Below are 12,109 nucleotides of genomic sequence, written 5' to 3'. Positions count from 1 at the left end.
AGAACAGGGCCTTCACCTCCCAGTCTCTGGAGTGGGAAAGTTCTGGAATCTCTCCGTGCTGCCTCCTTCTCAGTCCTGCCAGCTCCCCATGGACCCCACAACCCCCGGGCTCCTCTTTCTGTCTTTTAGTGTCAGCCTGAAATATCTGGACAGGGACATGTAAAGTCCCAGGTGGGTCCTCCCCACTCCCGACTTGGAACAAGACCAGATCCCCTTCTTTGAAGCCACGCAGAAGGAAAACATCTCGACAGTAGCAACCAACTGTGGCTCAAGAGACAAGTCAATCTGAGGGAGTGAATCTGAGGGTCTTGAATGAAAAGAGAACGGAGTTAATGCAAGAAATGGGAACAGGTATCTGAAGATGTGTACCGAAGACCTCAAGAAGGGGATGCCATGCTGGGAGCCGGAGTGGGAACAATGGAGATGAAAAACACAAGGACCGACCCAGGGTGGTGAGGACAGGGATTGGATAAGACACGGCAGTCAGATCGGCTAACCTGGGTGAAGACTGTGAGTTCTCCGGGACATAGGTGGGGGGTCAGGGACAAGAAGGTGACAGCAGCAAAAGGGCAAGGCCCAGAGAGCAGGGCTGAGCTGCAGGGAATTTGGGGACAAAAGAATGGGGAGGAGGAGAAGAGATGTTTTTTAAGTGGAAATCACATGCCTCAGCTAAAGACAGATTTGATTTTGCAGAGAGCTCCACAGGCCCAGGCTCAGACAACAGAGGGAGCAAGTCAATGTTTTGGCACATTTTTGAATTTCAGAGATAAACGGGCCTTCTGGCTCCCACTCTGGAGGGAACAGTTCAAACAGCCCCCAACACACTTACCTTCCTTGAACCCATCTGAGAATGAGGTCACAGTGCAAACACTGGATGAAATCCAAGTAGACTCAGGCCCTCCCAGAGAGCTGGGCTGCGAGCGAGTTCACCCATGTCCCCTGCACAGGCGACAAGCCCGTGGACGTGGGGCACTGGCTGCCAGTGCCTGGTGTCATGGGCAGAGCTACCTACCGCCTGGACCTGCGGCCACCAGATCACCTGTAAGCGCGTTAGGTCATGTCGCAGATGTGATCATCCAGGTGGGCCTGACTGACCCCAGGAGCCCCGCAGGCTGGTGGCAGGGGGCTGCAGTGGGGTTCGGGTGTGAGGGTCCTGCGGCCAATGCCATGTTTTGAGAGCCCCTAAGAAGGCCCAGGCCCGGGGCTGGAGTTGCCTCCCGAAGCCACTCTGTCCTCAGATGGGGGGAAGGCTGCCAAGAGCCTGTGGGGGCTTCTGCCAAGAGCCTCAAGTGAGGGCACAGCCTGGCCCATCCCGGGGTGTGGAGTCCTGCCGGCAGGGCCTTCTGGCCTGCAGGACTGGGAGCCATAGATGGGTGCGCCCTCCGTCTGTGGTAATGGTTGTGGAGCGGGCAAAAGGCATACATGGTTGGGCTGCTGTGAGTAGAAAGCCTTTGGTGTCTGTGGAGGGCAGGGGGTTCAGGCTCAGGGCCAGGCCCTTCATGGACCCCCACTGGGCACCTAGAAGGAAGGTAGAGGCAGGCAGTCTGGAGCAGGACAGGGCCCCTGCAGAGAGATAGTCTCCATAAGCCTCTAGGCACAGGTGCAGAAGCCTAGCAGCTGGGGGGAGGGCTGCCAGAAGGGGTCCCCCTGCCCAGTACAGGGCAGCATCTGCTGTCATGAGTACTGTTGCAACACTCCCCCACCTCCACAAAAGGCCAAGGGGAGCAAATAACCCTAAGAAAGGGATGGAATGGAAGTCATGAGGAAGCATTAAATCAGCAAGTGTCCTATCAGCAATCAGAGAGAACTAGAGTGTGGAAATTACTGCAAAACTTGTAAGTGGGGTAAATTCCCTTGGAAAAGGCAGAGACTCCATCTGGGGCTCAGAGCCAAGGCCGGGCTGAGGAAATGACTGAAAACCTACAGGGGTGGGGAGGGCAGAGCCAGGACTCAGGGCAGGGCAGAGGAGCCCTGAGGGAGGAGGCGGACGCAGTGGAACTCCAGGCAAACAGCATTTAGTGGCACTCGGTCCTTCAGGTGCGAAGTCCGAGCGGCTGAGAAACTTCAAATTCTGAAGAACATGCCATAGAAATCTATAAACCCAAGACTCTTAGAAATGAAAGATGTCCCCCCACCCAACTGTAGTGGTAAAATTCAACACATCACTCCTAGCTTTGATGAACTCTGGAGATGGATCCGATGTGGAGTATCGTATTTAAGATGTATTTCAAAGTGTGTAACGTGCCACCAGAAAACGTTATTTTCAAGTGTGCACAGAAGACACACATGTGAATGCAGCCTCAGCCCACCTGCTCCAGTCACTTGGGCCCTGGCGTCACTCGGGTATCTTTCCAGTCTGGCCACAAGCCCAGCCAGACCCCTGGGCCTCACCACTGCCCCTCCAAGCCCTCCCCAGCAGTGGTGGCCAGAGGGCCTCTGAACCTCAAGACTCCAGGTGTCCTCACAGATTCCAGGCTGGGTCTCAGTCCCAGCCTCCCGAGCTCCCCGGTGCTTTCTCTGCAGGTCCACCTCTGCCCCCTGTCCCTCGCCCCACAGGAGGCCCCTCCTCAAGGGCTCTGGGCCCCACAGTGGACCGAGGACTCTGAGGACCACCAGGCTCTGCACCTGCTCTCTGAGCCCTCTGAGGGGCGGGCTGCCTTCAGGGCCCCGAAGGCCTAGCCAGCCCACCACTCCCGCATACCAGCCAAGCCACCTCGCCTTCCAAGATCTGGAGTGCCAGGACTCTGGGTCTGTGGGGCTGAGACTGCCCGTCCTGCCCCCCCCAGGTCCCGATCGGCCCCTCTCCTCTGCTGCTCCCATCAGCGTCATCTTTCCAGGGCAGGGCTAGGGACCCTGATTCCCCGAGATACCTCTGGGGAGCCTGTGTTCTCTCCCCTCATGTGCTGGTCCCTGTGCCCCCAAGGGCCTCAAAGAGTTTTCTGGAAATGGTAGGCTGGAGCTTCAACCTCCCAGACCCCACTGCTCCCCAGCCTAGTCCTGCAGGGTGGTCTGGAGTGGGGTACTCTGGCCCACTCCCAGCATTGTTTTGACTTGTGTGGGGTGCAGGGCTCCCCTGTCCAGCCAGACCTCCCCCACCTCCAGCCCAGCATCATTCCTTGAAAGCAGGGTCCCCAAGGCCACCTTCACAGCACAAAGCCTGTATGTGGGGACATTAACCCCAATTCATCTTATGTGACCTCTTACGTCTGAGTGACACAGTAAGCCTGTCCTGCAGCGGCATAAGCGTGACCCCACAGAAGGCTCCGAGGCTGGGCCCGTGTCACTGTAGGCCTGTCGGCATGGCCACAGAGAGAAAGAGGGGCTGGGGAAGCTGGGGCTCCGCCATGGGGGCAAGTATCTCCCTACCCAGGTCTATTTCCCCAGTCTGTAAAATAAGGGTAGGGACCACCTCCACAATAGCTCTACCAGGGACCCTAATGAGCTCTGCGGGGCCCCCATGTCCCTCGAGGACCCCTGCTCTGTCCCAGCTGTGCCTCTGCCCATAGGGATCCCCGTCCCTCAGAAGCCTTCCCAGTCTCCTCTTGCCCTCTGATCCCCCTGGCCAAGGGCCCCACCTGCAGCCTCCGCTTCTCCCAGCTGGCTGCCCGCATGCTCGCCAGGTGCTCCAGCTCCAGCCTTCCGAGCGCCTCCTCTCGCAGGGCCCGCGCCGCCTGTGCACTGCTCCTCTCACGGTCCGCCTGGCGCCGAGCTGTGTGGCAGAGGCTTGCCTGGCTCCCAGGCTCTGAGGGGTGGCCACATGTGGGACTGCCCCTACCCATTTCACAGGCCAGGAGACTGAGGCTGGGTGAGTTTGAGTGTCTGGCACCTGGAAGGGGTTGCTGGAGAGGCCCCCCCTCTGACCACTCCCTGCTGGCGGGTCTGGGGTCCTGGCTCCCTCTGCCTACTTCTCTTTCTCTCCCCCTTCTTTCCTTCCACAGACTTTCCTCCTTTGAGACTGTGCTAGGCCCTGGGCCCACCTTCTAGGCAGACCTGTTAATGGGGCGGGGGGCAAAGGACAGTAATGCAGTTGGGGTGACTAGCAGGGCAGGGCACTCTCTGAGGGGACAGGGACAGGGGTCAGAGACCTGATGCGGAGATGGGCCTCATGACTGTCAGTGAAAGAGTGTCCCTCCACAGTCTGTGCAAAGGCCCTGAGGTAGGGTCTGTAAGAGGCCAGTGTGGCAGGAGGGCATGGAGGCCCTGTGGGATCTCTGGACTTTATTCCCCTGTGATGGGGAGGCTGCTGTTGAGAAAACATCCAGCCAGCTGGCCCATGCCAGCCACATCCCAGAGAGGCACACAGGTCTGGTGTGGCCCCCATGGGCTAGGCCTGAGCAGCTCCCAGGACTGCACACACCCAGCAGCAGGGGTGAGGCGCCCAGGAACCCCTGAGGTGGTGGTGGGCCCCACATAGCGCTCCCTGAGGGCAGGGTGAGGGAAGGGAGCTCACCTCCCTCAGCCTCTGCCAGCGCCATCTGCAGCTGCCCCACACGGCTCTGGGCTCGGGCGCTCTCGCTCTCTGCCTTGCTCAGCCGGCCGCTCAGGCTTACTGCCTGGAAGTGCCAGTCATCCTAGGTGGAAGAACCCAGATCAGAGGGCAGCCTGGGAGGGAAGGGAGGGCCGAGGGGTCGGGTGGGAGGCTTGGAGGGTTCGGCGCGCTGACCTGTGGGCATCAGAGTGACTCCCATTTGGAGGAAGAGAGGAGCTGGGCCATTTGGGGCAATTGGTCTGTGGGACACCATGGTATTTACTGCTATTTCTCAGGCCAAAGAAAGGACAGTGTGAACGCTGAGGGGCCCAGGGACCCACAGGGCCCCTCCAGGGTCTCAGCAGGCCTGGGGTGGATAGCAGAGCGATGAGCAGCTTCCTTCTATTTCAGGGGCCTCGGGACATGTCCTCTCCACCCCCTTACTCGTTCCTTCTGGGTGTCCCGCAGCTGCTGCGCCAGGTCCCACAGGGCGTCCCGCACGGAGGCTATGTCCACCTCTGGGCTGGGGTCCCCGGGTGCAGGGGAGGGCCATCGCGGTGGTGAGCGGGACCGGCCGGGGAGGCTGGCCCTCTGCTGTGCGGAGCGAGCCTGGATGCCATCTGAGCCTGCAGGACGGGGTCAGCTGAGGGAACGGGGTGGGGATGCAGTGACAGCCCCCTTCCTCAGGGAGTTGGGGGGGTCATGGGGTTCTAGGCCCCTCACGGTGTGGGGCGTGAGGCCTGTGGGGGCTCTGTCCTAAGTGGGTGCCGAGCAAGGACAGGAGCCCACACGAAGCCACCGAGGACACTGACCTTTACTGGGGGAGCCCGAGGGCCTCGGTCCCTGGAGCCCTAGGCCACGGCAAAGCGTCGACCACAGCCGGCTCAGCTGGCCCTCCGCATCCCGCCTGGCACCCTCAGCCTGAGCGAGCTCCTGCTCCAGCCTGTGGATCTGGCCGCAGGCCTCGTCCAGGCGAGCCCGCAGCCCCTCCACCGCCCCACGGGCCTGCTGCAGCCTCCTGGTCGTGGTGCGAAGCTCGGCCCGGAGAGCGTGCTCGGCACCCTGGCTCTGGCAGAGACGTGCCTCCAGCCGCTGCTTCTGGGCCTCCGCTCCAGCCTCTACCTCCGCCAGCCTCTGCTGCAGCCTCAGGACCTGTGGGAAGGATGTGAGGCCATCCCAGAGTCCCCTGCCATCGCAGCCCTGCCCCCAGGCCTCTCGTCCTGACCTCTCCTGAGGGAGTCCCTCAGACCCTCCCCATCAGCATGTCACAGCGAGGGGCCCTTGACCCACCTCCCAGTCCATGTTTGGCAGTGGGGACCCCCCGAGCCCAGGTGGGGAAGGACACCCCATGACCATGGAGAACATCCTGGCAGACACGGGAAAACCCCAGCAGGTCTGACAGCTGTGACCCTAGGCTGTCCCCTCCTGTGGCCTGCCCCAGTTCCACTTGTAGCCAGCTCCGTGCTTGTGGCCTGAGGGGGCATGGGCTGGGTCTGTGTCCTCCTGAGCCCAGGGCATGGGAGCCTCAGGGTGTCTCACACAATGACACGGGCTTCCAAGTGCCAACAGAGTGGGCTCATCGAGGGCTTCCCAGCCCCTATAGCCTTGCCTAGCCCGTGGAGCACGGGGGTCGAGAGGGGGAGGCTCTGGGCTTGGGTGGCCTGCTCCCCTGCCTCTCTTGGCCTGGGCCACTCTTCCTCCCTTCTCGAGTTACTTCAGCCCCCTGGGTACCCCCTCCCCATGGGTCCTCTGCTGGGCCTGTTTCCCTCTCTTCTCTGGTGGCCTGGGCTAGGCGCAGAGGGACCCTCCCTGACCCACTGCCCATCTGTAGCAGCCCATTCCATCATTCCCGGTTAGAATGCCCTGTCTGCTACTGCAGACCGTGCTCACGGCCTGACCTGTGCCCCATGCTCTTGGGATGTGTACCTTCAGCCACATGACGTGCCCTGTAAACACTTTTGAGTGATGGCAGGGCTGACAGCAGCACTGTCACCTCTAGGGAAGTGACAGGCTTAGAGGCCACAGAGCCTGCACCAGACTCTAAGTCCTAGGGTGGAGGCCTGGGCTGGGGGCAGGGTGGGGCCTTGTCTCGTTTCCTATCTGGGTGGCCACAGTGCCAACGACTCCATTCCCTGGCGGAGGTGAGGAGCTACAGGTCACACCATGGTCACACAGGTCGTGGGAAGGGAGTCCATGTTTTCTGGTCAATGAAGCCACTGTCTGCATGACTCTGGGTCTGAACTGGGGGATCCTGGGCAGGCCAGGCTATAAGCCCGGGTAGGTACGAGGCCACCTGGCCTCCGGCAGCACACAGAGCCAGGCCTGGACAGAGGGCCTTTCCAGCTGCTGTAGGGGCAGGAGGACACGGGCCTGCGGGAGGGAGCAGGTGGGAGAGTGTGTGCATGTGAGCACATGGTCAGGGCCGGGGAGACACACGTGGGCAGGTGTGGGTGTGGGTGTATGCTCTGAATCCTGAGGCTCTTTAAGAAATGGACATTTTACGGGTCCCTGACTGTCTTCCAGCTCAGAATGCTCCTGTCACCTGGGTGAGGCTGTCCCTTTCTAAAACACAAGAATGCTAGGAGATGCAGGGGTCACCACTTCCATGGTGTTGGGTCAGTCAGAGCCCCTGTCCCTTCACCCTGGCTGCATCCAACCTTGCTGGGAAGTACGATAGATGAGCATGTGGACTCATGGAGTGCATGTGGGCAAGAGTCAGGCCGGGTGGCCCTGGACCCCAGCCCTTCAGGCAGCACTGGTGCCTCCTCTGCCGGCTGCTCAGCTCTCCTACCTCCCTCCGGGCACCATCGTGGGCTGCCTCAGCCTCCGTGGCTAGCCTCTGCATCTGCAGCACCTCCTGCTGACTCTGTTGCTGCTGCTGCTGCTGCTGTTGAGCGCCCTGTGCGCCCCGGACCTGCAGTTGGATCACCTCTTGGCTCTTTCTCCGGTTCTCAGCCTCCAGCATGCTCACCTGTGAGTGAGCATGGGATTGCCAGGGCCCTCCTGGACCCCTGCCTCTGTTCACATGTCCTGGGGCATCACCTTCCTTTGATGCAGTGCCCACACTCTAGGTGTTGGAGGTGGGGTGCCCTCGGAGCCAGGACACCATGTGGGCGGGAGTGGGCTGAGGTCGGTGTCAGAGGTGCTGCTCTGGTCTCCTCACCGGCTCTCACTCACAGAGAGCCTCGTTCCACTACTTCTCTGAGCCTCCGTGGGCTCACATGTAAAGGAAGGTACTAGAACCTACCTTACAGGAGGACTGTGGGGGTGGAAGGAGGGAGGCGAAGGAGATGCCTAGTCTGGAGGGAGCACAGGGCATCTCACGACCTGCTCCAAGTCTGAGGAAGTCTGACAGGGCCGCAGAGGCTTGAAAAGGGCTTCAGCCTCAAGGGGCATCTTGGGCTCTTGTCTGAGCCATTGTGGGCCACCCCCCCGTCCCGCCCCACCATGAACTCAGCACAAGTGGCTCTTGACTTTGGAAGCCGAGGTGGATAGATGAAACAGCACAGCTGCTTTCTGAGCCCAAGGTGGCCATGCAGGGAGGAAGCCATGGGGGAGCCTGGGGATGCCCCAGGTGACAGCCAGCCTGGCAGTGGGGCCCATGAATCTGTCGCTGCAGGCCAGCTGGGCCCTGCCCGCAAGGCCCCACTGTGGAGTGTTCTTGGCACGTGCCCTCTGCGCCCTGGCTGAGTTCCTGATCCATAGGGTCCATGAGCATCCAAGTGCTTGTTCTCAGCCATTAGGTCTGTACCCCCTGGGGCACATGAAACCAGGAGCCCCATGGGTCTCAATAGGGCCCTCTGGCAAGCGGCTTCCAGCATGGGGGCAGAATATTCCAGAGCCACAGGAAGCAAAGCCCTGTCCTGGAGCCCCTGCTCCAGCCAGTGCATGCCCTGGGGCCTGGGGGTGGGGGTGGGGACACCTCTGTGGGCACAGGGCTGCGGGATGGTGGCCCTCACCTGTCTGCCCAGCTCCTGGAGTTCCCGGTGTGCATCTGCCTGGGCCTGCTCCACCTCCCTCAGACTGGCCCGCAGCTCACAGGCCTCCTTCTGGGCCACGGCCCGGGCCTCCTCCAGGACCAGCACCTTCTGCTCCCCTTCCTCCTTGGACCTCTGAAAACTGAGCCATGGGTCACAGGCAGGGGCTCCCGCATCGCATCCCGCACAGAGACTTCTTGTCACCCACCCCACTCTGGCTTGATGCCTCTCCTGTGGCTTGTTTCTCCAGGGTCCCAGGGCCCAGCCTCCTTGGGGCTGCCTCCCTATCACCTTTGGGGTAGATGAAGGCTGAACGCCCAACTGGCTCTGACCCTTTCCATGTCTCCGGACCCTCCCCCTGCGATGCTCCTCTCTCCAGCCACATTCCCAGAGACCCAATGTTCAGCAGAAGCCCCACACCTCTGCCACCCCCCTGCGAGGGCTGCCGTGCCAGCCTCGCTGTCCTCAGAACCCCGGACCAGGCCCCTCAGCCTCAGTCTACTCTCCAGTCCTTGGCCATCTCCTGCTGGCCACGTGGGACCTGTCTGGCATCGAGGCAGGACCGCTGTGTTGGTATCTTGGCCTTCCCCTCCCCAGGGGTCAGCCCTTCAGACAGGTAGCTGGCACCCTGGTCAGCTCAGTGAGTCCACCCCACCACCATCTGGCCTACAGGAGATCGGGAGATGGTCCCACATCCCACATCCTTTGTCCCCGGGATGAGCCTTGGGGCCGCGCAGGCTCCAAGGGGAGGTACCTGGCCTTCTCCTTCTCAGCCCTGCATATGGTGGCCCGCAGCTCAGCATTGGAGCGCTGCAGCACGTCCTTCTCACGGGCCTCATCTCCCAGGGCCCGCTGGGCCTCCAGGACCTCCCTGCGAAGTCCCTCCCGGCTCTCCTCGCTGTCCTGAAGCTCCTGACGCAGCGCAGCCAGCCCCTCCCTGGCTTCGTCCAGCTGGGCCTGCAGCCTCTCAGCCTAAGGGAGGAGCATGGGCTGTATGGCCCGCTGGGGGCAGGCAGCAGGGCTAGGGGCCAGGCTCTGGCCTTGTGTTTCCAAGGGCTTAAAGGAGAAGCAGATGACCTGGATTTGCCCACCTGGGGGGTCACCTCACCTAATGCCGTGAGGCCATGGGGCGGTTCACGAGGGCTGATCCCTGAGCCCCGCGGGAGGTGACTCTCTGACCCTCCTGGCCTTGGTGTTGCCCCGCCCCCTCCCTGGGCTCCATGGATGCTGGTCACTGGTCAGCCCACATATCCTCCCACATCCAGGTCCGGTAGCCTGCTTGATGGCCTGCCCCACCTGCTGTCCCCTTCAGTGATGGTGTGGCATAGGGCCACTGTCCACCCCAATGTGGGCAGCAGGGCCAGGGGCCTGGGCTCCCGATCCCTGCATGGTTGTGGGCACACCCTCCCCCTTGGCTGTCATTTCCCTATCTTACGGGAGGCCAGGGGAGGCTGGGTCTCTGGGTAGAGGCACTTAGAAGGTCTTCTGGGGCCAGGCTGTCCAACGACATGGGCAGCAGGCACTGTCCGTCGCATGAGTGCTCTATGCATAGTGCCCCACAGAAACACGGACACCCTAAATGCAAGGGGTGGGGGGTGGCAGGGCTCCAGGTGGGTGGGTTCTGGGGCCAGCGGGAGCCATGTGCCACACAGCCACCCCAGTCTCAGGGCTCAGCGGCCCAGACTCTAGCTTCTGCAAGCAGACCCAAGGATTGGGAGACGCTGTAGGTGTGAGTCCTTGTCCCCTGTCCATGTCAGACCCGTTCCAGGCCCAGAAGGGGACCCCCATCGCACTGTCCTCCCCACACCAGGACCCTCCACACCCTCCTGGGGCTTCTAGGCAGGGCCTGCTGATTGTGGTGTTCTATGTGAGGCCAGAGCTTGGTAGGGCCAGGAGCTGCTTTCATGCTGCTCTGGGACACGGGGACGGGGTGCCTCATGTCAGCACCACGCCCTCCCCCAAGCCCTGGAGGGGGTCCTGGAGGAGAGTGCAGACCCGGGGAAGGGCCAGTCCACCCTTCAGCACGTGGGCCATGGGGTCAGAGATCACCAGGTTGGGCCAGGACCTCTTGTCTCCTGCCCTGGGCAGGACCCTCTAAAGAGTGCTCCGTGCAGGCCGGGCTGGCCCTGAGGAGGAGGTGGACGAGGCCGGCAGCGAGCCGAGAGAAGGGAAGCCACAAGAATTCTGAGCAATGTCAAGGCACTGGTTTGCCAAATGCAAACCCCACTTTGCTGGCTGTTCCAGCGGGACATTGCCCAGGCCCCCGGCCAGCCTGGCTCCTGTGTCCATTCACGGTTATTGTTGTTCTGTTTTGGGGAAGGGCCTGAGCTCCTCCTCTGCTCCCCCTTCACCCCCACATATGGGAGCCACAACCGTGTGGAGCGGTTTCCGCAGAGCTCAGCAAAAATCCACCAGGAAGGTCAAGGACCAGCGAAAGGCCCTATCCATCTTACGAGAAACTGTTTTCATTTCCCAGGGCGAGGAGATGAAAACAAGCACAACAAAGCAGGAGAAGGGTCCCTCCCCCTGCGCGCCCGCCTGCCCCCTTCATGAGAACAGCGGCCTCGGACGGGAGTTTTACAGTCAAATCACTTAATGTGATTATAATAATTATTTCTTTACTAGAAATCGTATAAACAGCGTCTTTTGAAACCTCCTGCAGGGAGGGGGCTCCAGGACTCTGCATGGCCAGAGGGAAAGCAGGGGAGGGACTGTGATGGGGATCAGGCCTGTGTATGTGTGTGAGCACACGCATGTGCGCTCTGCGCACACACGTGTATGGACGCAGCACGGGTGAGGGTGAGGCCTGTGCCTCTGCACACGTGTGTGAATGTGCGTGCCTAGGTCCATGTGCGTGACGGGTGCGTGTAGGCGTGCGTGGTAGCCTGTGCGGCTCGTTGCACATTTGTGTGAGCTCTGCGGTATCCTTATGTATTTCCCTGGAAGGATTGTGTCCACACATGAGTGCACGTGTATATGCACGTGCGTATTGTCATGTGTGTGCCCGTGTGTGCATGGGGATGTGCGTAAATACGAACCGTGCTATGTATTCACGTGTGTGTGCATGCACACGCGTGTGGGGCTCTAGGCAGGGCCCTGAGAAGCCTGGACCGTCCTCCAGTTTAAAGGCTGTGGAAACGTTATGGTTTCCATGGCAACTGGGCCAGCCTGGCGCCTGGGAGGCTCTTCGGGGCCGCTGCTCCCTGGCTTGTTGCTCCTGCCCCCTCGCCTCAGCCTCCTGCTCCTCCACTCCCTTCCAAGGGGCCCTTTTCTTTTCTGGGGGCCCCTTTCCTTTCTGGGGGCCCCTCTCATTCTGGGGTTCCCTTTCCTTTCTGGGGGCTCTTTATCTTTCTGGGGCTTTTCTCTCTTTTCTGGGGTTCCCTCTCCTTTCTGGGGCCCCCTCTCTGGGAACCCAAACTTCTCAGGAGGCCTGTGCTTTCTTCTTTCACTTCTCCGGAACAAATGTGCCCCCAGTCTCCCAGCCCCTCCCCTGCAGCCCCTAGTTTTAAAATCTCATTTTGCTTCCCCGTGTGGTCGCTGACCGGGCCTGACTTTGAAATCTGTTGAAAGGAGACCTTTCTCTTTGGGGGCCAAAGTAAACAGCCTGTCATGTTAAATCATGCTCTCTCCCTCCCCCTCCCTCTACTGCTGGGGCCTGCCCCTG

General features: G+C 61.1%; 1 protein-coding gene across 1 annotated transcript in view; it reads right to left on the bottom strand.

Moving 5' to 3' along the window:
* Positions 1–12,109, bottom strand: part of CROCC2 (ciliary rootlet coiled-coil, rootletin family member 2) — a 59,985-nt gene that overhangs the window by 9,199 nt on the left and 38,677 nt on the right. Inside the window, exons 21-28 of the mRNA XM_059393892.1 lie at positions 9,200–9,417; positions 8,428–8,587; positions 7,383–7,439; positions 7,260–7,340; positions 5,281–5,620; positions 4,913–5,094; positions 4,451–4,571; positions 3,576–3,709 (exon numbers count right to left, since the gene is read on the bottom strand). Coding sequence (XP_059249875.1) covers positions 3,576–3,709; positions 4,451–4,571; positions 4,913–5,094; positions 5,281–5,620; positions 7,260–7,340; positions 7,383–7,439; positions 8,428–8,587; positions 9,200–9,417 — 1,293 coding nt within the window. The remainder of the gene's footprint in view (positions 1–3,575; positions 3,710–4,450; positions 4,572–4,912; positions 5,095–5,280; positions 5,621–7,259; positions 7,341–7,382; positions 7,440–8,427; positions 8,588–9,199; positions 9,418–12,109) is intronic.

Source organism: Mustela nigripes, chromosome 3, assembly GCF_022355385.1.
Source record: "Mustela nigripes isolate SB6536 chromosome 3, MUSNIG.SB6536, whole genome shotgun sequence".
In the NCBI taxonomy this organism is placed as follows: Eukaryota; Metazoa; Chordata; class Mammalia; order Carnivora; family Mustelidae; genus Mustela; species Mustela nigripes.
This window is presented reverse-complemented; position numbering and strand designations above follow the sequence as displayed.